Source organism: Aulonocara stuartgranti (assembly GCF_965226115.1).
Source record: "Aulonocara stuartgranti genome assembly, chromosome: 11".
Classification (NCBI taxonomy): Eukaryota; Metazoa; Chordata; class Actinopteri; order Cichliformes; family Cichlidae; genus Aulonocara; species Aulonocara stuartgranti.
In genome coordinates this window covers 16,651,873-16,675,331 of record NC_138947.1, presented here as the reverse complement: position 1 = coordinate 16,675,331, position 23,459 = coordinate 16,651,873, and the positions used below count along the sequence as shown (strand labels likewise).

The following is a 23,459-nucleotide window of genomic DNA, read 5'->3' as shown; positions in this document are numbered from 1 at the left end:
TCTAATAGTTTTCTCTCCAGCTACAATAACATCTCACTGCATGCTTCACCATATTCCACTATACGGCATTAAAGAAGTTCCAGGTCAAGTTTTAGTTTGGTAATTGCGCAACTTCTTAATCAATTTGAACATTTCTGACAGATGTAACTGGGCAGGTACTGTATATTTCAGAAACTTGTGAACATAAGTAAACCTTGTACCTTTCTAAACAGTACTAATCCAACTATGACCAAAGAATACAGGAAATAGCAATTTTTTTTAGTGTAAGTGAAGAACTCTAGAAAACAACTTATAATATTAGTTGTAGATTCGAAGACTGTTTTTTTTTCAAGTATTAAAAAAAAAACATGCATTACTTCATAAAGTAATGATGTAAAATCAGTTATATGCTTATGGTGGATCTACTCGAAATTCTTGCCTAGTTTATCATACAGCAATATACACAAATAGTAACATTTTGTTTTTTCACAAAACTGTAGGATCCTCTGTAGTTTCATCACTGAATATTCTTCTTTCCATAACAATTATTCCAACATTAAAGTCTAAAGTTAACAACAAAAATATGATTTCAGCCTAAAAATGTAACCATAGCTTTGCTAAATTTATTTTAAGCTGGATGGAAACAACTCACTAAAGTAAACCCAGCATATCACTCACAGACTCAAAGAATCCCTTTCATGAATGTATTGCAGCTCATGTGATACACATAATCCAGGTATACATGTTGTATTTTATAAACAATGACACAGGCAAATGTACAAAAAGTAATCACATTTATTTCAATTTATACATAACCACCATATATTATGTCTCACCACTTACTTTGATTTTCACATCACATGTTGTCATGCGTCACATGATCCCCTCTGATATACATCTCTCTAGACTCTGGGTACATCCAACACACCATAAAGGAAAGACATTTGTGCTACAGTATGTAGGCATGGCTTGGCCAGTCCTGGCTCCTTGAGTCATTTTTGTCTCTCTGTCTGCCTCAGAAAATCAGTTATAAGAGAGTCTCTCAATCCAATTTTTAAAACTTAGTCCAGGTTTCCTGTGTGTCTCTGTGCCGGTCCAAACGGTGGCCTGTGGGCTGGTTCCAAGCAGCCCCCGAACCTCTAGCCAATCGTGACACCAAAGCCACACTGGAATTTGTTCTTACGGTGGTTGAGGAAAGCCCCGAGGGCCAGTGTGAGAGGCAGCGGCAAGAGCTTTTTCTCAAGAGTTGCTCCAACCACCCAGTTACTGTCAACTGATCCTGCAGAAGAGAACATAGAAGTGATGAATTTTGAAATGGAAATGTTTGCTTCCCCTTTTTTGGTAATGTTCTTACTAGAGATGGCACGATACCACTTTTTTATGTCCGATACATTTGGATATCTGCCGATACTGATATGAATCCAATAGTGTTTTTTAATCAATAAAACTGTTTTTTTAATATCTTGCTGCATTTTGTATAAGTTCATACTCAAGTTTAAATAAACAACAACACTAAAGCTATTCTGTTATACCTGTATGTAAAAAATACACTGCACCCAAAATATTTCATAGTTCAGCAATACTGATCAATCTAATAAACTTAAACCTACTCCATCCTCCCTATTCTGGTATTTTAAAGAGTACTTAGCAGAAATATTAAGCAACCTAACTAACAGGGTTGCCAACTCCCAGCAAAAAATAAAAATAGGGAACCACCCCCCCCCTCCACCTCATGATGCTTAATCGACGTAATCAACTTTAATTTCGATGTAGGGTGAAAAAAAAAATGCACAGAAATCAATTATTTTTCAAGAATAATTAAATAGATTCAACATCTTTCTTCAACACAATTCCAGAATTCACAGATGATACTTTCCCAAAGGAAAAAGTACTATAGCTTACTAGGGTATATTAGACTTAACAGTTACTATATACAGTAATGGACTTCTATACATTTTACATCAGATTAAAACTTTGGGTGTAAGATTCAGATAATTATTTATTAAAAGCTAGACATTTTAAGTGAGAATAAGAAAGAAAAGTATGTCTTTGTGCCCCCTTTTCATGCCCTATCGGCCCCCCTGGCTAAACTTTGCTAGATCCGCCCCTACACAGTTACCAGCCGTCAGCTGTAGAAAAAGATCCTGGTCTAGAAAGTAATATTAAATAAATTCTAACAACAGCTTATCAAGCTTAAACGTGCTACTGTTGTTCAGCCGCTGGTTTCCTCTTTCTCGTGCAAAGTGGGCCAAAAACAAAGAAGAGAGACGGACTCGAGACAGAAAAGCCGATCAGCTGATGATTAAGCAGTTTCACGATTGAAGTAGCAGCAGGAGAGGGAAGGAGAGAGAAGAGGCAGTCGCTCCATATATCGGTTGTTAAGCTTAACGCAGGAATGCTTTACAAACATTAAGAGATGAACTTACACACTTGCTTTACTTCTCTTAGGGATAACTTCCTCGAGATGAAATGCCGGTTTGGTAGCGAGGCTCCAAATACACACAGCTGCTCTATCACGGGAGGCATACTGCTGCGAAGTGCAACGGTTATGAGCCGAGTTACGCCATGTCGCAAGTTTTGTGAGGTGCTTTTTTGATATTTAATGGATCGAATTACATTTTTTATTTCTGTCCGATATCCAATCCAGTAATTTACGTCAGTATCGGACCGATACCGATACGTAATATCGGATCGGTCCATCTCTAGTTCTTACTGATTGTTACAACTTGTGTACGGTATTTACCTTTAAAGAGCAAATTTGCTTTGGGGAGGTCCAACTGGTAACCAAAGGATGTTGTTGTGTCTTGCATCCTCGTGTTGGCTTCAAATTCAACTCCTACCTGCAACTGTGAAAGAAGAAATTTAAAGTACATGTAACATTAAGTCTGTTAATTCAATATTAAAGTACCCATATGCACATTGCACGTGTGCAAAGTATTTTCAAAGCCAAAATCAGCAGACTTGCAAAAAATATATTCCAGAATTTAGATGTTGTTACTCACATCAGAGTTAAGGCCAGTTTTCACTGAATGTGGAGTAGAAAATCAAAACAACCCCAAAACACTGTTTTGCTAGGATTCCCAACACTGCAAACTGTTCACGCCAAATGTGTCACTTTAAGGACAACACAGAACAACACAGGATTTACTTCACCTGTGATTTTTGCAAAAAAAAAAAACAAAAAAAAACCCCCCTCAGTATATTTGTTCCTTTATCCAGACTCCAATGTGCAGCAGTCGAACCCACAATCGAGTCTCATCAACACTCTTTGCAAAATTTTACCAACATTCATAATCTTTGACCATCAGAAGCAAAATTGTCTCTGATGTTAATATATGGTTGTGAATTGCTCAATCTCTCTGGCTGCATGTGTTTTTGACTTATTGTTTTTATTGTAAAAATGTATTATGTGCACAGGAGAAAGAAGCCATTGCTTATCTAAAGTACATTTGCAAGTTACAGGGATTTTCTTGTAAACGTCCCTCATGATTCTCTAGACTTTGGCTATGCACTGGATGAAAGAAGAGAATCTTTTTGTTGTGTTTTTTTCATTTGAGCTACAAAACATTTTAACCATTACTGTTAAAGACAGTTACAGGTGGTTATGTTGCCCGCAAAATTATGACAGGTTTGGCATTGTGTCAGTGATGGCCTCAGGAGGCCAAACTTCCACATGCCCAAGATGAAATCCTCAGATCCACTGTGAGGATTTATGCAAGTGTAGTGTGACCTGAGTAGTATAGCAACACAATTTAACTGAAGTTAGATACCTGATCATTGGCTTTGTGATAGTATGTAGCATGAGCTCCTGCTCCTCCCAAAGTCAACGTAGCAACATAGTTTTCACCTGTGGAGTTTTTAAAAAAGGTGGGGAGAATTACTAATCCATCTCTTAGATAGCTCACATTTTACCATACCCTTAAAGCTTCATGATAAAATATATAAATTTTAGCACAACGTAGTCTTGCAGTGCAGAATGTGAATCTTAAAGAGCGATTTTACCTGTGTACCTGCCCAAGAGAGAGGTGACCGCTCCTTCCTCCCCTGGTCTCCTGTGATACACAAGCTCTCCACCGAGAGTCAGTGCTGGAGTAATAGACTGAAGATAGTGGGCCACCAAAATACCTGCAGCAGTAAAAAGCATCTATTACAAATACAGATTATATTTTCTTTTGAGACACATTCCCGTTGTACACTTTTTTATATTTTCTAAGCCGTATGTCATGCGATTGCCTGCTCAACGCACTGAGCTAAACTGGCGCCCACAGAGGATTTTGTAGTCTATAAGCACTCCTAGTTTTTCATTAACAGCTGTTATAATCCCTCCTGTGTAGTTCACTAGTTTTTTTTTTGTTGTTGTTGCTGTCGAGTTGGGTTTTATTATCAATGGTTGTGAATACGTGACAGAGTATAGTAGTAGTATTCTAAGAAATGAGAACTTCTTCCAGGAGTCACAGTTTGGACACATAGACTGAACTAGCAATGTATTACTTTCTGTAGGTGAGGCAGCACTCATTCATGGACGTCAGGCGCCCCCTGGTTTCCATTAATGTTTATTAGATTATTAGGTTGATGCTTTGCTTCTCAGACATCACACAATTCAACTCAGCAGCAAGCTGAAATTCAGTCACATCAGCTGTGGTTCTGAAAGAACATCTGGAAAGTGTTTTATTGACACACGAAAGCATGAAAGGCCCAATGACGCTCAATTTATTATTTTGCTATTAAAAAAAAAAAAAAATCTTCCTTTTGGACCTTTGTTTATTGAACTAAATGCATCAGGTTTCATATTCATTATTAAGAATAATATTTTTATATTTCATTTTGCAGCACATTTTTTACTTTTTTTGTTGCAACTTCTGCTACAGTTTTGTCTAGGTCTCTCTTGGAAAAGAGATTTTAATTTCAATGTGACTTTTTCTTCAATAAATAAAGGATAACTGATCAAACTAATCTTTATCATACCAGATCCAACAAGTACATCTGGATTTCCGAGCGTCACAGCAGATGTGAAGTCCTCTCCTCGATACTCCATGTCACACTGCCAGTTCACAAACTTATGCTGCTGAGTCTGAAAATAAATAAATAAAAAGAAAATATAAAATACTGAAAGGACAACAAAACATTCACTGAAACGCTTAATAAAAATTCTAAAGGATCACATCTACATGCTATTGCATGTCTACATACCTGTATGGCTATTTTGGAGCGTACAGCTGTTGTAAGATGGTGGATGACCTGCGCATTCAGACTGCCGGTGTTGTCCATATCTCCAACCATCACTGGGAATGACTAGAGAGAATACCACTTCACTGTCAGCTTTTCAAAACTATGTCAACAGCTGTATAAAATGGCAGTCAGCATCAATACCGGTAATACAGAATCTGGGGCTGTGAAAATGTGAAGAAAAACAATCCAACCAGGTGTTTTTGAAGTTTTGAACTCTAATAATACACTAAATGTCAAACACACTAATAATATGTCATTTAAGCCCCTTTTCCATTAGTACCTACTGGGATCAACTTCAATTGGTTTTTCCATTTAGTAAAAGTACTTGGTATCAGGTACTTTTCGATCAAGTACTAAAATGTGACGTCGTCAGCCTGCATGCCACTGATTGGCTGGTCAGTAGCGTCACTCGATGAGTCATGAAGGCATATCATTAACACCCTTTTTGAAATCCACCAATAAGAAAAATGGCTACAAAAAACAATACGGTGATCCCTGAGACCGAAGAAAAGGCACAGACTGAGCAAAAGGTATATTCTTGCCACAACGTCCACCTTTTTCGTAGCGTTCGTGTCATGTTAATTACTCTGCGGGACGCTTGGACGTGTTGCTATGACGACAACCACGCATGTTAGGTAGTACTGAATTGTAATGAAAAAACAGTCGATCCAAGTTGAAGTTAGTCGAGCCAGGTAGGTACTAATGGAAAAGAGGCTTTAGAGACAAACTCTAAATGGGGGGAAATGCACACAATTAACACCATAATAAAGTTGAGTTATCTTTAATTTAGGCACACTTTGTATGTTTCAGGAGTGGCATTGGTTATTAATAATATAATATAGCACACACAATAATGATTTTTGTCATCACTATATTCAATTGTTTTTGTCAACCACAGGTCAGACTTTAATGGTCTGGAATACATCTGGTGTTTAAACAGCTTCCATAATGCTCCAAAATTATGTTTTTCAGTTTTGTTTTGTCCAATTGTTTTGCACGACAAAAATACAGATTTCACATAAGTGGCTGATGCTTTACAATTACACAGGACCCTAAATTCCATAAAAATCACGTTCACAGACCAACATTTCCTAATGGTCTTGAAACATTCAGTGTATTATAGCCGGTTGTTTTTGATGTCAATATCCACAACTATACTCAAGATATTTATGAATGTCACTGTAAGCCTCATTGTAGCGTATCTCAGCATCCCACTAAATTAGTGAACTATCATGAGGTCCCCTAAATTTTTGAGACAGGCATTTAAGGTGACACTACTTTGTAGGGGTGGGGGGGAAAATCGATACTGTGTAGTATCGTGATATTTTGTTTGCTAATAATGTATCGATACAGGGACAGCAGAAATCGATATTTTGTTACAAAAAAAGTTTTTGTGGACTGGAACTCTGACTTCAGAGCATGTTGATCCTTTTTCTGAGCAAGGATCCTGACATTCCTTCACTGTCCAAATGTGTTTAACTTGTTTTTTGGCAGCAATAAACATGACAGTTTACTTATTTTAATTTAAGACATGTTTTATTTTAATTAAGTTTAAAACGTTTTTATTTAATGTTAAAATAAAATATTATTTTATTTTAATTTACTTTCAAATTCTTCAGTTGCTGAATGGGCTGCATAGTTTTCATAAATTGCATAGTTCAGAATAGCTATAATTGTACCAGATGGTTGCATTCAGTTAAGTTGGACTAGACTGTAATACAAACCATCCAGTTTGTCAACAATAAAACTGACTGAAATGAGAGAAAGACTGAGTGTGAGACTTTGATATTAGATAAAATGAATATTGATAAAGTTTACCTTTATGTACAGAATCTGAATATCGCAAAATATTTTTAAAATTGCAATAATATCGTATCGTGCGTTAAGTATTGTGATAATATCGTATCGTGGGATGTATGGTGATTCCCACCTCTACTACTTTGGCTCAATAATCCAAATCAACAAGTTAGTTTTTAGGTTAGGTGGCCACATTTTGGTGCTCTAGATGAATTTCTGATGCATATAATATTGCTATTGCTCTACTGTATGTGAACGTCTACAGTTAGTTTCCACATGCATTCAACATATATTGTAATTTTTTCAAAAGAAATTGATAAAAAAAAAAATGATTATGCACAGATCACTCAAGTCACAGTGACAGACAAGATCTTTTACTGTTTGCATATAAAATGCAATCCCAGGGATCCCAGGAGCTGTGTTGTCCAGGGGCTTTTGCCCCCTGGTAGGGTCTCCCATGGAAAATTGGTCCTGGGTGAGACACCGGACAAAGAGCAATTCACAAGACCCCTATGAGTAGAATAGAATATTTTATGGATAGAATTTTTAGGCATAGCCAAGTAGCAGAAGGCCTTCACTTGGGTGGTCTCAGAATCTTATCTCTGCTTTTCATGGACGATGTGGTTCTGTTTGCTTCATTGGGTGATGGCCTCCAGCTCACACTGGAACGGTTTGCAGCCTAGTGTGAAGCGGTGGGAATAAGAATCAGCACTGCCAAATCTGACGCAATGGTCCTCAGCCGGAAAAGGATGGAGTGACCACTCTGAGTCAGGGACGAGTTCCTGCCTCAAGTGGAGGACTTTAAGTATCTCAGGGTCTTGTTCACGAGTGACAGGAGAAGAAAGCAGGAGATCGACAGACAGATTGGTGCTACGGCTGCAGTGATGCGGACACTGTACCGGTAAGACGTGGTAAAGAGCGAGGCGAGGATAAAAGCAAAGTCGATCTACGTCCCTACCTTTACCTATGGTCATAAGCTCTGGGTAGTGACCGAAAGAAGTGACCGAAAGAACAAGATCGCGGATACAAGCGGCAGAAATGAGCTTCCTCTTAAGCGTGGCTAGCTTCTCCCTTACAGATAGGGTGAGAAGCTCAGCCATCCAGGAGGGGCTCAGAGTAGAGCCGCTGCTCCTCCGCATTGATAGGAGCCCGTAGAGGTGGTTCGAGCATCTGACAAGGATGCCTCCTGGGCAAGGTGTTCTGGGCATGTCCCACCGGGAGGAGGCCCCTGGGCAGACCCAGGACACACTGGAGTGATTATATCTGTCAGCTGGCCTGGGAACGCCTTGGTGTTCCCCTGGACAAGCAGGACGAGGTAGCTGGAGAGATTGATTTCTGGGCTTCCCTGTGGGAGCTGCTGTCCCCGTAAACCAGCCCCCGGATAGAAAGAAGAAGATGGATATAAAATATCACTAATCATCCATTATGGCTTATTAGACATTTATGTGAAGATTCACACTGAAGTAGAGATACACTATTAATGGTGATCACGAGTTTGACTTCGACCAAATAAATGAACATGATCAAGTGATATTAAAAATGTGTTCTGCCAATCAAACACAAAACAAAATCAAATAAATCGCTCTCTAAAATTACCCCCTGATGAAGTCCCCTGCATATGCCAAATAACAGCTGTTACCTGCACCATAAAATGTATTGGATGTCATCTGAACAAGTATCACTAGATTAAAAAGTCAAACATCTGGTACAACAGAAGGTGTGGAACTTGTTTCTCAAAGCAGATTATCATCCGTTGGTTTATAAAATACTGTGCATTTAAAACAAGTGACGTAAACCAAGAACAAACAATGTGCAAAAAGTATAGCAGACTCACTCACGTCTGTGTGGCAAAGTCACACAGCTAACTGTAGTAAGATGATTGCATAAAGGCAACGTAAACAATGCAATTGTTTCTTATTGAAATCCTCCAATAGCAGGTCAGGTGTCCAGAAAATCAAGCATGTACAGTTTATCCACCCAGCTCATGAAGACATAGTGAAATTGCCAACACGTTTTACCAAAGATATATTCATCCAGTAAACACAGTGATTAATGAAGGCTTTAGGAAAATAGTCAAAATACTGGACAAAGATGTGTTAACCCTTAAGCATTAAGCAATACTAAAATAATACTAAAACAGTAGGTCGTTTCCTGCATAATCCTACCTTTTATTTTCATTTGGCTACACTCAGGGATGGCCACTTTAGTTTGTTTTTTTGTGTTTGTTTTTTATCCTGTAGTTTGGACACAACTTTATTTAGTTCAAATTCAAATGTTTGAATGACACAAGACAATATATTTCACCTCAAAGAGGTGAATAAACACTTTAAAAAGATTTAATTAACAGGAATTTAGCACAATATACAAATACAAAGAGTGTCCTGTTTGTTTTGATTTTATCTTACACTTTGGTAAGTTTTCTATTTTTCTTCTAAAAGATGCACTGAATCTAGGTGACTTATTTTTTGCAAAGCATTGTACATAAGGAATGTAAGGCAACATGAATATAAAAGCTATGCTACATTTACATGACAGTGCAAAAAAAAGAAAAAAAGGACAATTTTGTTCTAATGATTATTCGTGACAAATAACCGCGACCTCAATAATATTCATGCATTTTAAATGAAATGTTGATGTATTTATGGAATTAACATTCAATTCTGTAAACATTACAAAGATTTACACACAACGGTCAGAATCACATCAGTAGTATGTTAAGGCAAAGGCAAAGAAAAAAGAAAAAAAGAGAGCATTACCTCTGCTGGCCCAGTCTGTTTACTGCCTACATAGGTAGCACCAAATCGATAACCAGAATCACCCAGGGTGCTGAGGGTAACAGTATGGCTGACCTGGAAGTGGTTACTCAAGCCTTTGTTGACCACTAACCGCACCCCTTCCATCTGAAGTGGAAACACCTCTGAAACAAAGCAGGGAGAACAACACGGCTTAACAATGACACTTGATGCAATTATGATGCAAAAGTTGAAAAACAAATGAAGAAATGCAGAGAGAGCGCCTCATTTCCAGACCTTTACATTTGCGGTGGCATTCGTCATATGATCCTGGATTTGGGAGAGAGGCTTGTGCATCTGCCGTCGGCTGGTCAGATCCAGCTGCTGGAGGGACGGAAGACACTGAGGGCATAGTGAACCCAGGAGGGACCGACACCAAGCCTGGCACCCCTTGTCCACTTCCAGCTACAGCTGGGGCTGGACTGGGGGAGGCGGCAGCCAACACACTGCCCATAGTTTTAGATGGTAACAGCCTATTGAGAGAGACAGGCAGTGTATAAATACATTATTGTTTCAAAACAGCAATAAAAGCTGCATATTTGCATTCAGATTACAAACTGTTAAACTGATCTTGTAGAAATGGTCAAAAAGTAAATTTGAACATGAACTGCATATCCTGTGAGGTAAATACACAAATACATACACGCGCATATTCTGCTCAGAGATCTGTTACTCATGCTTCATACAGTATATCTGTAAGCCCTTTAGTAACACGGAGCTCTTAAAGCATTTGCTCACAAGACTTCAGCGACCATCAACACCGCTACCCTCATTGAAGCATTGGTGCAGCATGTTGGTTTCAGCTAAGGCCCAATTTAGTTAGACTCTCGAGATTTTAAATACAATAAAAACAGTATAACCTGATAGTAAGACATGTTGTACTGCAGTTGGTTATTTGTTAGTTAAGCCACATATGGATTTAAGCCACCAGCTGACAAAACTATTCACTAGCAGCATTTAACCTATGAATGCTAAAGCGAGCTAGCAGAGGTTGGTTAGCTAACTGGCTGGCTAGGTAGCCATGTGGAATTGACCACGAGATCTATTCGCCCATATGTGAATAGAGCGGTAACTAGATTTACGACGCAAGACAGAGTAACGCCATGAAATACCCCCCCTGCCCCCAAATGACAAAACACCCCCTTCCTTTCTGCGGTTTACCTACTTACGGTGACGGTTTGGGTCCAGGGGTAGTTCAACACCGGTAAAGTTCACGACAACGTCAGTGACCGTAGTTGACAAGGATCCGCCCATTACCAGACTCGTCTGTGCATTGGCTCATGTGCATCTCATGCCAGCAACAATTGGCTGAAGCTAGGACAACCCTTTTGTAGTGACGTATCATTAGATTCATTTACTGAACATTCGCATAATTCGGCCTTTCACTGAAAGACATTCCAAGGGTATGGAGCGAACAGGAGTGTTTACACAATTATATGCGAGGAACAAAAATATATTAATTATACTAATATGAGAATACGGGTTTTGTGTATTTTTCAAAAAGAATGGGATCATCTCCCAGTGGACAGGGTTATTCAAACAGGTTCTAACTAAAATGTAAATAATGAAATGTTATACTGCATTTTAGGCAAATAAAAGACAGATTTATGGTTTGACTTGGATTCTGTCTTAGCAAGAAATATTAGGTTACATGGATCAGGCTTACACCAAAATGCAATCATTCATGAAATTAAAAAAAAACCCAGAAAGTGCAGCTGTGGAGTGCAGTCACTTGAACTTTTTATCTGCTTGGAATTAGCATTGCAACACCTGATTTTAAAAAATAAATATAGTCAAGAAAAACATGGTTCATCAAGCCATAGAGATAATTTTCTTCTAAGAATAAAACAAAGGATTGCTGTTCTAATCCAGTAACCAAATCCACGAGTCCAATTACTAGTTCAGACACACTGGAAGAAAAATACAGATGCGCATGACAAAAACGAGTCCCCTCCCTGGGTGCTTAGCACTAATGTGAAAGTCAGCCAGAGAAACAAACATAAATACATATTTTAAATAGATGATGACCCAATGACACATTCATTGGAGTGTAAATGTGTGTGAATGCTACAAAGCAGTTTGCCATAGAAACAAAGTTGCGGTGTGAATGGGTGAATGAGGCATGCTGTTTAAAACACTTAGAATGCGCCACTAGAATAAAAAAAGTTCTATATACAAACCAATCCCTGATGTCAAATAGTTCAAAGTCATTAGTGTAGTTACGACTACTGATATGTGACATGTGCTACATGAAATGCATTTATTAGTAAGTGCAACATTATTGAAACTTTGCTATTAGAACTCACAACTGTTTGTACTATTGGTGAAGAAAAGAAAAAGTGTAATGTTTATCATAAGAAACGGGTGTCAAGCTTTGTGCACTGCAGCAGCACAGCAGCCCTTTTTAAAGGTTCGTCAGAGGAAAGAATTTTTTGCCATTTTGGTTTATGAAGGTTTGTTCCAACTCGTGCTCTTCTTTGGTCTCTTTGTGTACTATATTCCAAAATATTAGGTGCGTCTCACAATTAATGCAAATATCTTTAGTAAATCAAGGGGCAGAAACTTCACCTGTAAAGGCAAGAAGTGGTCACACCATTCAGATTTTCTGCCCAATCATCTGAATGTTAATGAAATGGTGATGACAAGAATGAAAGGATTACTGGTGCTGATTCCATTGTATTTTCCACACAGTTTGTCTCAGTGTTACAAAAATAAACCCCGGGAGACTGCTTGTGAGGGTAAAAATGCTAATGAGAAGGGTCAAGTAAGAATGGCCACATCTGTTCTAGCTGACAGAAATAAGGAAGTTGGGGAGAGGGAAATTTTTTTTCCATGTGTGTCATGTTGTAGCAAATGTGTCCAGACAAAAACTGTGGCTTTACCCTAATGCAGTATATGCAAATTTTATATTGAATGGTCTTTCAATCCTTAGTTTCTGCTAAGATTTTAAAAACCTCCACAGAAGAAGGGTCAGATTTCACACAAGGCCTGTGAAAGTAATGCAGTAATGTAATAAAATACCAGATTACTTAATTCAATACTGCAGACCATGCATCAAATTAATTTGGGGTTGGTGATCTTCAAAACTTTTTTTAAACTGATAAAATACATCATAATACTGAGCATGTCATAATTATCACAGACAGTATAAGAAATGACCAAACGTACGTGACCAAAGTTGCAGTTTTTCTTTATGTCACTGGCTCAAATGCATTTCAGCAGGATGTGGACACAAACATTGTAGTTCACAGTTGGCACTATCCACCGAGTTCACCTTTGGTTACGGTTTTATTCTTACAACAAAGCACCAAAAGCAGATCATTTCAACCTTAGCTCAAATCACATAGGCATGATTTCTAGCAGTGTAGTCTGCCACACTGATAGAAATCACTGTCCATGCTCAAGTGGGAATTTTCTGTGGGACACCAGTTTACTAGTAAACTCAAACAGGAAATGAAAAATGTACAAAAATATTATTTTGAGGGAGGAAGGAGCAGAAAGAAAATCTTCACTTTGAATCTTGTCTGATGTGTAGCCAGTATTGTGTGACAAATGCCAGGCACCATGTTTGTTCTGCAAAACAAAAGAAAAAAGCCAGGAATAAAATTATAATCTCCAGTTCCAACCATGTCAATGTGTCACTACTGTAGTAAACCCACAGAGCAGATAGCTGGCCCTGTGTGCAGATCAGCTCTGTCCAAATCTATGCTGACTGTTCTGTAACCCCTTCACCTTTAAATCTTGTAAAGCTTTATATCCTCTTTCATGAAGATTAACTAATCAATTAAAAAGGTTGCTTCAGGAAGAGTGTTCAGATGCACTACATCCTAAAATACCCCTATATATGTACTCTTCTTATGGTTCAGAACACAGCGAGCAAGAATATTCTCTCTGGTTTCACCTGTACATGATATACTTTTTAAGCTATTCCTTGCTGATGAATTCACCTCACAATCATAATACTGGAAACACAGAATAGGGCAGTGAATACTCACTGGCCACAGATCAAACAGCTTTTCAGCAGGCGCGTTCAAGGCCAAGCATGAACCCTGAATAACATTTTGATGTAGATTAACTGACAAATGCAATTAAAATCTGTGTTTACACGGTTGCAACAACCTAGTCCTGAGCAACCAAAGGGCAGCAAACATCCCATCTTGTTTTATTTATAAACCAAACTTTTGACTCTTAGAGATTTATTTTTCAGTAATGCTTCAGTTTGAGCCATTCAAGGAACTGACCATTGATTTGTGCAGCTCCCAGTCCTTAGTTTATGCCTTCTCTTCACCATCTTCTGCGTCAACAGAGTGAAACTCTGCAACATACAGGCTCTTGTCAATGCTGCTGGGTATGGGCTTAATGTCAGTAACCAGCTGGTCCTCAATATTCTTCAAATTGTAGCGATCATCTGAAGTTATGAGGTTGATAGCCAGACCCAAGTGACCAAAACGCCCTGTGGAAAATCAACATGGTGTCAAGCTTGTATTAGTAGTGGTATTACAAACAGTAGCTGTAAACCTAACTTATTGACAAAACGACAGGTTACCTGATCTGCCAATGCGGTGGAGGTAGGTCTCTGCATTTTTGGGGAAGTCAAAATTAATAACCACGTTTACAGCCTGGATGTCAATTCCCCGAGTGAAGAGGTCTACAAGAAAACATGTGCTTACTCAACCCAGTGAACATTTGTTCTTCCACTTCACATTTTTCCAATGCAAAAACTCTTCACCTACCTGTGCAGACTAGGTTTCTGCACAATCCATTTCTGAAGTCATGGAACACACGGTTTCTGTACTCCTGCATCATCTTTGCATGAATGTAGAAGCATGAATAACCAAGTTGAGTGATTTTCTTTGCAAGAAGTTCAACTCTCTGAGTGGAGTTACAGAAGATGATAGACTGATTGATCTGGAGCTGGAAGAGAAAAATACAAAATGAAGGGTTATTTCACAAAATGTGAACAAAACTGTTTTGTTGGAAGCTGTGTTTACATTGCGTTGTATTTTTGTTTTATTAGCTTTAAGTGCAAATTTTATGTTTATCATAAATACATTTTCCTTTTTACTTAATCTAACAAAAAAAAAAGTGAATTCAAATACACGTTACAGGCACAGTGGCACGCAAAGGCTGGGTCAAAATTTCCATTACTGTGAATAGTTAAGGAAGGAAGAAAGGAGGACAGACACCCCCCCCCCCCCCAAAAAAAGGAAGGATTTGTTCAGTGGTCCTCAGGTCAGAGAAAACAAAGAGCAACAGAAAATCAAAAGGTAAATGCATTACATGATCATATGTGAAGCAACATTGGTGTAATTTCAACTAAAAAAAACAAACAAACCATTGTCTTTTTACTAGGGTCAGTACTGCGTGAACACAATGTAGGAGCCAATTATATTTACTCTATACCTCATAATGGTCCACAGGCTAAATCATTGTATGCCACTGCCGACTTTTCAGTCAGCCTCCAGGTGTAAAACATGAATATGAATGATGAATATGTTGGTTACTGGGCAAGCTAGCAATATTTTGGATGGCAGTGAAAGACTGATTTCATGAATACTTTCATAAAAGACATGAAAATGTGTCTTTTCATTTTTTATGAAATGCCTCATTTGTAATTTCATCTCACCTGGACGGTCACAGTATTCTGACAAGGGATGCCCAAACCTGTCTTCTTAGATTTTCAATTTATTTTTGCATATTTTCCTACTAATATCTTCGACTACAACACATGTCATACAACACAAAAAAAACCACTATCACCCCAAGGGGGCAGAGTTTCTCTTCTTAATGGTGCAGCAATCCAGTCTTTAAGTGATGATGCATTAATTGTGCTTCTGGGTCCAAACTGCTCTTCATTTATTGAGGCTGTTGTGATTTTTTTTTTTTTTACATGTTTTAATACTTTGTATCTTGTTCTATTTAATCTGAACGAGCACTAAAAAAAAAGAAAAGAAAAAAAAAAAGCAGTGATCACTGTCGGCCCCTCTCGGTTTTTATTACAACTATTCATTTTAAAGCTCAATTTTTAAAACCTTACGATGTAACTACAGCCGAGCCCATGCGGTAAATTAATGACCAACCTCGTATTGTGGCTGGATTGTCTCAGTTGTTCTCCTGACTGAAGTTTGGTCCATTTAAAGGATCCTGCTATGGAACTGAATTTGTCCCCAACCATGGGGAACCCTTGCATTAACTTTTATCGAGTAGGGAAAAAGTTAGCGTTCATCAGCTTACTGTGTTTATATTATGCCAACCATAGCTGCGTAGCTAGCCACCATGTAGCACACCATTATATATCAGCTAGCCCAACTTCAATAACCCTGCAAACGTCACTGCTGCTGTTTAGTTTCCTGTCTTCATTTATCTCAGAAGTGAAAAAACGTTTTGTTTTTTTCAGAAATCCCTAATGCAGAACACGGTATGTCATGTTTAGATGGAAACTAGTGAGCTAACTCCCTGCCAACTTCTAACTCTTACATTTCATAAATTCTGTTTTTATGGATGCCTGGATGTTAAACTTAATTGTTACACCTATTAGAGCAGCCACACTGATCATTTTATTAAAGATGAAAGAGGAAATTTAGACAGTTTGTAACTCTTAGTGACGCCCCAGTGTTTGTTTGACTTTGGACCCAGAAATGGTTAATGACGTCAGACTTAAAGACTGGATAGCACAACTGGTTGGTCAAAACTAGGGGTGCAACAATACATGTATCTGTATTGAACCATTCGATACAGTGCTTTTGGTTCGGTACACATATGTATTGAACAATACAAATTTTTTAAATTTATTTTATCAACTTTTCTTCTGATGATGCTGTCTGTGTTGAGAGCTCAGTGGATCTGCGTTCGACTACTCCGCCTAGGATGCATTGTCGAGTGCAGATCCACAGAAAGCCGCCTACATGCATTCACTCAAGCTAGCGAGACAGAACCCTAGTGCAAAGATAAGTGGAAGCAGATAAAAACAACAACAAGCACACATGCTACAAACTTTACCCGAGTCATTTAGACAGCCGTTAGTACATGATTCTAAGAGGGCAAAAGAACTAGACAGGACAATTGCTATTTTTTATGCTGTCGACATGCGACCCTTTTCTGTTGTAGAAAAACACCGGGTTTCAGCAAATGCTGAGAGTACTTGAGCCCCGATACAATATTCCTTCACGAACCTATTTCACCGATACTGCAGTTCCTGCTTTGTGCAAGGAGACAAAAGCCAAATTAGAGACGGCAGTGTCAGCAGCACCCAGTGTTGCTCTGACCTCAGACGGCTGGACTTCAAGAGCTACACAGAGCTACTTAACCGTCATTGCACATTACATTGATCTGGAATGGCAGATGAAAAGCAGTGTTTTGCAGACACACATCATCGACTTAGCCAAAGATCTGTCAGAAGCTGTGAAAGATTGTAAGTTAGTGCGACCAAATGCTATAATACCTGTAACTACTGACAATGCTAAGAACATAGTTAATGCTGGGCTGGGGGTAAGAATATACCCCACAAGAAGGGTATATTATAGTTTTGATTTTGGAAAGAGACATTTCTCTGTAATAAACTTTTTTTTCCCACAGATGAGTGATTTCTTGATAAGATAGATTTCTTTTATTATTTTGTTGTTTCAGCAACATCTAATTTGAAAACTGTACTTTTGAGTTAAAAGAAATATTCATAATTTTAATACATTACAGATTAAAAAAAAGACATGAACATTTTTTTTGTATTGAAAAAAAATATCAAACCGTGACACCAAAGTACCGAACTGAACCGTGATTTTTGTATATTGTTGCACCCGTAGTCAAAACTAATCGAAATTTTGATTACTTACCCTGGAGAAGAGTGTGTTAAGACAGTGTACCTTCTGTCTTTCAGTCACATAGGCATAGTACTGAGTGATGCCCTTCAGTGTGAGTTCCTCCATCAGGTTGATTTCATAAGGCTTCTGCATGTGCTTACTCTACACAAAACAGTTTACAACAACTTAAACTGTTAAACGAGAGTACAAACAAAGTGAATTCTTACTCATGCAGAAGATTTAATGTTTGACATCTTACCATGAATTTTTGCACACTGATGGGAAAAGTGGCAGAGTAAAGCAAAACCTGACGATCCTTTGGCATGAAACTGATGATATTTTCGATCAGAACCACAAAGTCCTGGGAGAGCAACTTATCTGCCTGAATAAAGGGAGGGGGAGGTAAAACATCAAAAGGAATAGTATGTCCACAAACTTAAAAAAAAAAAAAGTCAACAATAAACAATATAGAAAAAAAGAGAGCAAATCGTACTTCATCCATCACCATCATTTGAGTCTTGTCCACTTTTGCCACACCCTTCTTAATTAGGTCCAGTATCCTCCCTGGTGTGGCAATCACTACATGCACTGCAGGAGAAGCAAGCATGAAAAAAAATTTTTTTTAACCAAGAAAAGTATTACTGCCATGGTTACTGGGAGCCATCATGGCTCAAGAGTTGGGAGTTCGCCTTGTAATCGGAAGGTTGCCAGTTTGAGTCCCGGCTTGGACAGTTTCGGTCATTGTGTCCTTGGGCAAGACACTTCACACTACACTTCACCCGCCAGTGTCCGGCAGCCTCGCCTCTGTCAGTGCGCCCCAGGGTGGCTGTGGCTACAATGTAGCTTGCCATCACCAGTGTTTGAATGTGTGTGTCAATGGGTTCAGTGTAAAGCGCTATATGGCCATTGTGTTCTCTGCCCTTTAAGTCCAGCTTACAAACTTTCTCTCTTCCTGGCCCCATTCATTGGAGACTTAAGAGCCAACAAACAAGAGTCAAGATAAAGGAACAATTTGAACCTCAAATATGAACATATTTGCTACTTAGTTAATTAGTCAGATAAGCAATTTAAATTTAACTATATGTTGGGGGAAAAATAGTAAATATCTTTAACAATATTTAAAAAAAAAAAAAGATTCAGTTGCAGCCATAAAAATAACTTTTTTAAAATTGTCTTAAAATGTTAAATACCAGTCTCATCAAGACGCATGATGTCATCCCTCAAGTTTGTCCCACCCGTTGTAGCCATGATCTTGACTCCTCCCAGGTGCTTGCTGAGTTGAATGCTGATCTGGCTCATCTGCAGGGCCAGCTCTCTTGTTGGCACCATTACCATGGCTGGAAGGAAACGGATACAATAAGGGCTGATATTAATGCAGAAAAAATTAAGGTTTCCAGCAGCAGAAAAACTATTGATGGAGTAGTGCAGTGCAGCGATCATAATCAGTATATTATCAATATTATCAATATTTTTAGTTTTAGAGCAACAAAAGAACCACTGATCAAAGTGTGCATGTGTGCAGCTTGAGCACAACATCCCTACAGTTCATGAAATTATCTCTACTTTTCAGTCATGGCTGTCATATATTCATGCTCATGTCTCAGTTTATTTTATTGCACTTCACTTAGTTTTCAGTAGTCTGCAGTGCTACAGACCACTGATTCTGCACGGTACTTTCATGCACTACTCATACGCTGTGAAGCCACTAATCATGTACAGTCTGTCGCTACTTTCTTCCACTGTTGTCTAGCCACCAGGCATCATCTTAAACTGTAGTTGGTTGTCTCAACACTGACTGTAAGCCATCAGCCCAGACCTAGAAGAAACTCACCCTGGATATGATCCTTCTTAAGGTCTATCCTCTCCAGGAGAGGAATGAGGTAGGCACCACTTTTTCCCGTTCCATTTTTAGCCCTTGCCAAAATATCTCGTCCTGATAAGGCAATAGGGATGCTCTCCTCCTGTTGGCAGACAAACAAGTCGATTCAGAAAAATGGGCATGGTTCATTAGGCATGAAGCAATGTAAATAGACAGGACTAAAGGATCACCCCTACTGTTTCTTCTAACAGTCAAAAACGCGCAAAGTGGCACCAATGTTTAACACTTCATACTTATATGTAATCAGGAGGACTAGAGATTGGACTCATTTAGCCTCCTACTCACTGAAATTAAAACTTGTTCCAGAGTAAATTAATCAAAAATGCTTCTCTTCTGTTTGGTAGATGCATATTAGTGTTTCTCCTGCTGTTTTTTCCATTTGTGGACAACTTCCCTGCAAAGCATATGGCTGAGGCATGGGGCTGTATCAAGGCAAAGTGGGGGTAATGGGATTCTGTTAAAGGGTGCAACTATTTATACATCTAAATTAACACCAGAAACAGGAACCAGAGTTCTGGCTACTTTATTTACCTGGACAGGGGAAGGTTTCTCCCATCCCATTTCAAAGATTCCCATAAGCAGTTCTCGCTTTAAGCAGTAGTCTTCAAATTCATTTCCCTTGGTGGATGTCACATCCTGGAGAACACAACTCAATCATTTTAGTTTACTGTTTAAAACGATCCAGAGGTTGAGGATTACAGCACTAGATGGCAGCATGGACTGAGTCTAAGTAAGCATGTATAACTATACTTGCGTCTAATGGCAGTCACCTACCGAAGTTTTCACCCTGGTATCTTTTGGAGGAAGCTCCAGGCATTTCTTCCAGTCATCACCAAACCTAGTCGTAATCAGGAGTACAATTTTTGTAGGGAAGACCCAGACCATATCAAGTGAAAAAAGAAAACAAAATGTTAAAATAAGCACTGCAACATTTAGTTCTTTATTTCATAATCTTCAGAGAGGGAAAAGGGCTTTAAGCAGTGTGATTTGACTCAACTTGGAAAGATGAAGACCTAATATACTAAAAATACACAACAGCTTAATGTAGTAATTTCTATGGCGAGCATTGGTGAAAGCAACTTCAAAGCAGCACAGCAATACTAAAACTAATGTATGCAAGGCTAATATTATAACTTCTAAGACCCACACAATGGACTAACCAATTATTAGAAGTACTCATTGTTTCAACTAGATGGCAGAAATTAGCCAGATATAAAGAATAACTTTCACTTGTCCATATGTGTATTACTAGTCTAGTTTGTTTTTTAAAATTTACATGTACAATGACAATAACCTATTGTATTCTAAAGCAGTTCTGCTGCTGGCCATAATATTGAAGAGCACAGAGAGCATGCTGACTCCTTTAAAACTGCACTCTGGAAACCAGGGTTATTTTTGATGCCCACTGGTTAAGAAGAACTAAAAACAATTTCAAATTATATTCCTTTGGGTAGGCAGATACTTGCCCTCGACCTGTATGCATGTCCCTGTTTGGTAAGTGGGCAAACATCTAAATAAGTGTTAAATGCAAATCTACTTCTTTTGGTTAATTTATTTTGGATCTTGCTTTTAACACCCAAGCTAGCCCTGGTGTGAATGCTGATGATGTTCTAAAATTGTCACATATGCACACAAACCAAATGTGAAGTACATGATCTTCACAAAATTAACAATTCTGTAATTCATGAACTTCCAAACAAAGTACTAAGTGCTGACAACAGCAAAAACATCTTACTGTTAAACCTTAAATTATTAAGTCATGTCAGGACAGGTGTAATGGTAATTAGAGCTGATAGCAGGGATTTAAAAAAGGCTTTGACTGTTTAGAAGATTTGGTGAGAAGTCCTGAACTTTCCCATGGGGTTCTCATGCAGGTTTTCTCTAAAGCACAAGCTGTCAAGCTGCAAAAAATGATTACGTGAGGAAAAAACGACACTTTTCTGTTTTCAAAGTAGAAGAGAAACATTACTAAAGCAAGTATCTTACTTGATGCCTCCACTGCTCTGAGGTATGCTGGTCCTTTTATGGGCACTGGGATGTTGGACATTTGACAGGAGTTCAGACTGTTGTCCACCTGTCTTGGTCTGTCCCCTGAGCTGCCCATTTGCTGGTTTGTTCAATCCAGCCATTGGTGCTGGGTTTGCGGTTCTTGCTGTCGCCATGTGTCCAACACCTTAACTGGATTTTCCTCGCAGTATTGTAATATTTCAGCTCAGTTCCTTTTCACTGCTCTACTTTAATGTGCACATGTATTGCAAAACTAAAACGTGAGAAAAATAAAACCCTTTTCTCTTATCTATCCTTTTTAAACCATGTGTTCACAATCTAACATTCAGACCTCTTCATAAAAAGAAGTTTGTGTGTAAATTCTGCCTATTTACAATACAACTCTCCAAAAAGGAGAAATCAATATAAATAGCGTGACTAATATGACCAAAGAATAAACTTGTGTGTGTTTTTAGTGTGCACTTGTGAGTATGAGTTTGACTGTTACATTGACTGAAAATGGGTAGTATTAAAATATGGACAACTTGATCACATATCTAACTGCTCTCATGTTCAAGTATATAACTCGTACTGCTGGGGTTTAATACTGGATTGTTCTTAATAGTGGTCTGGAAAAAATTACAATCCCTGCAATTTTTTTAAAGCACTGGCAGGCTACATTAAATTTTGGGGGTCATTTTTTTCGGTTTTCAATTCTCCTGTAGCAAAACGCCAAGATGGAAGCCTACAAAATGTTAAAGGAAATGATGAACAATACACAAGAAAAGTAGTCCAGGTTTCCTGCAAGAAATAAACAATGGCGGTTGTTGTTGTTTTTTTAAGCATTAACAGGCTAGTCAAAAGAGAAGAGCACAAAAATAACAAGCGCTTCAAAGTGGTATTACTCAAAGGCACCTGACCAGATCAACGAAATACATTTCAGATGTGTACCAAAGGCAAAGCTCACCTTTGTTATATTGTGACAAATAATGCTGCCACCACAAGACTGGTGGTAGATGGCAAGAAAGTCTATCAAGTATTTATGGAAATATAAGTAAAATGAGGAGGTTGAAAAACGTGGAGTTAACATTTTAATTCGGACAACTTTGCCTTTGTTTTGATGCCGAGGCTAACAACCAGCGTAAACTTAATAACAGCTGCAAGCAGTTTTGAATTTTAGCAGCCAGTGTTATGGTCACTTAGCTAGCCAGTGCAATTGTTAGCCATGTTAAACAACAAAGTAAAGCCAACAGTGACCGACATGTGTTTAGTTTATCCATAAAGTTACCGCTATCGATAACAAAGTTAGCTAGAATACTTTAACTTACACGAGTGTACGCGCCGTTAAAACTTCACGTACAGCTACGTGGGCTTTGCCATCGAGCTAACAAGCTAAGATTGCGTCTTTTTTTTCCGGTTTGTGAGAAACTGTTTCAAAATATCTGTCGTTTACAAAGAAACCGCATCTGCATCCGTTTACATCTCACCCTTCAGCACTTTCATTCAACCATCCGAGCACGCTGATTCTAGCCTAGGCAGTATACGCTAACGGTGACGCTTAACTCTACCAGTCAGAGAAAGATGCTACCTTTCCCTTACAAACTTACCGCCTGTGTCGTGATTCAACTGTATATCGGCTTTTCGTTTAAGCTTGGTAGGCACTACTTTTGACAAAGGCACAGAAGTTTTTTTTTAACCTTTTGTCTCTTCTTTGAGAGAACTGACAATTCAACATGGCCGCGCTCGTTTTGGGGTTGGCTGTTTGAACCAATGGAACTGCCAATTGGCCAATCACGGGCCTGTTTTCAAACGCCTCAAAAGTTTTAGCTACTCAGCTCAGGCCATCACTGAGGCACCGACTCTGAAGCCCAAAATACTGGCAATATGTAAATATAATGACGCTGACATTAACCTTAATACTTTTATTATTATGATCTCATATGAATGTTGCTTATTGCGGTAGTGAAGGTGGGTGAGCTTAAATACATGCAGTCAGCCCTG

The 23,459-nt window shown here is 38.5% G+C and overlaps 2 protein-coding genes across 9 annotated transcripts; both read right to left on the bottom strand.

Annotated features, from left to right (window-relative positions):
* Positions 1–756: 756 nt before the first annotated feature.
* tomm40 (translocase of outer mitochondrial membrane 40 homolog (yeast)) lies at positions 757–11,176 on the bottom strand. Of its 3 annotated transcripts, none has more exons than XM_082551651.1 (9): positions 10,963–11,176; positions 10,035–10,270; positions 9,762–9,922; positions 5,170–5,271; positions 4,945–5,050; positions 3,982–4,104; positions 3,750–3,826; positions 2,723–2,825; positions 757–1,258 (listed from the first exon to the last, which is right to left on the bottom strand). In XM_082551651.1, exons 1-9 carry the CDS (start codon positions 11,049–11,051, stop codon positions 1,119–1,121), a joined length of 1,137 nt encoding a protein of 378 aa, XP_082407777.1. In that variant the 5' UTR covers positions 11,052–11,176; the 3' UTR covers positions 757–1,118. The 3 variants fall into 3 exon arrangements, with proteins under 3 accessions (XP_082407777.1, XP_082407779.1, XP_082407778.1); XM_082551653.1 differs by having other exon boundaries at positions 10,967–11,050; XM_082551652.1 differs by having other exon boundaries at positions 10,959–11,048.
* Positions 11,177–14,038: 2,862 nt separating this feature from the next.
* ddx61 (DEAD (Asp-Glu-Ala-Asp) box helicase 61) lies at positions 14,039–23,256 on the bottom strand. 6 transcript variants are annotated; one of them, XM_082551633.1, is made up of 12 exons: positions 23,066–23,256; positions 21,459–22,259; positions 20,247–20,310; positions 20,004–20,108; positions 19,425–19,554; positions 18,784–18,930; positions 18,087–18,181; positions 17,853–17,975; positions 17,627–17,755; positions 14,531–14,711; positions 14,344–14,445; positions 14,039–14,250 (listed from the first exon to the last, which is right to left on the bottom strand). In XM_082551633.1, the coding sequence occupies exons 2-12, from the start codon at positions 21,632–21,634 to the stop codon at positions 14,069–14,071; spliced, it is 1,434 nt and encodes a 477-aa protein (XP_082407759.1). In that variant the 5' UTR covers positions 21,635–22,259; positions 23,066–23,256; the 3' UTR covers positions 14,039–14,068. The 6 variants fall into 6 exon arrangements, with proteins under 6 accessions (XP_082407759.1, XP_082407762.1, XP_082407760.1 ...); XM_082551636.1 differs by having other exon boundaries at positions 21,459–22,203; XM_082551634.1 differs by lacking the exon at positions 23,066–23,256 and adding an exon at positions 22,946–23,059.
* Positions 23,257–23,459: the final 203 nt, after the last annotated feature.

Excerpts from the sequence above, each read along its gene's own strand:
- tomm40 (XM_082551651.1), bottom strand. The coding sequence starts at position 11,051 with ATGGGCGGATCCTTGTCAACTACGGTCACTGACGTTGTCGTGAACTTT. Across the intron at positions 5,272-9,761 it reads AACAGACTGGGCCAGCAGAG|TCATTCCCAGTGATGGTTGG; the intron begins GTAATGCTCTCT and ends TATTCTCTCTAG. Across the intron at positions 2,826-3,749 it reads ATCACAAAGCCAATGATCAG|TTGCAGGTAGGAGTTGAATT; the intron begins GTATCTAACTTC and ends CTTCTTTCACAG.
- ddx61 (XM_082551633.1), bottom strand. The coding sequence starts at position 21,634 with ATGGCGACAGCAAGAACCGCAAACCCAGCACCAATGGCTGGATTGAAC. Across the intron at positions 20,311-21,458 it reads CAGAGCAGTGGAGGCATCAA|GTTTGGTGATGACTGGAAGA; the intron begins GTAAGATACTTG and ends GATTACGACTAG. Across the intron at positions 14,712-17,626 it reads TTAACACACTCTTCTCCAGG|CTCCAGATCAATCAGTCTAT; the intron begins GTAAGTAATCAA and ends TTTCTCTTCCAG.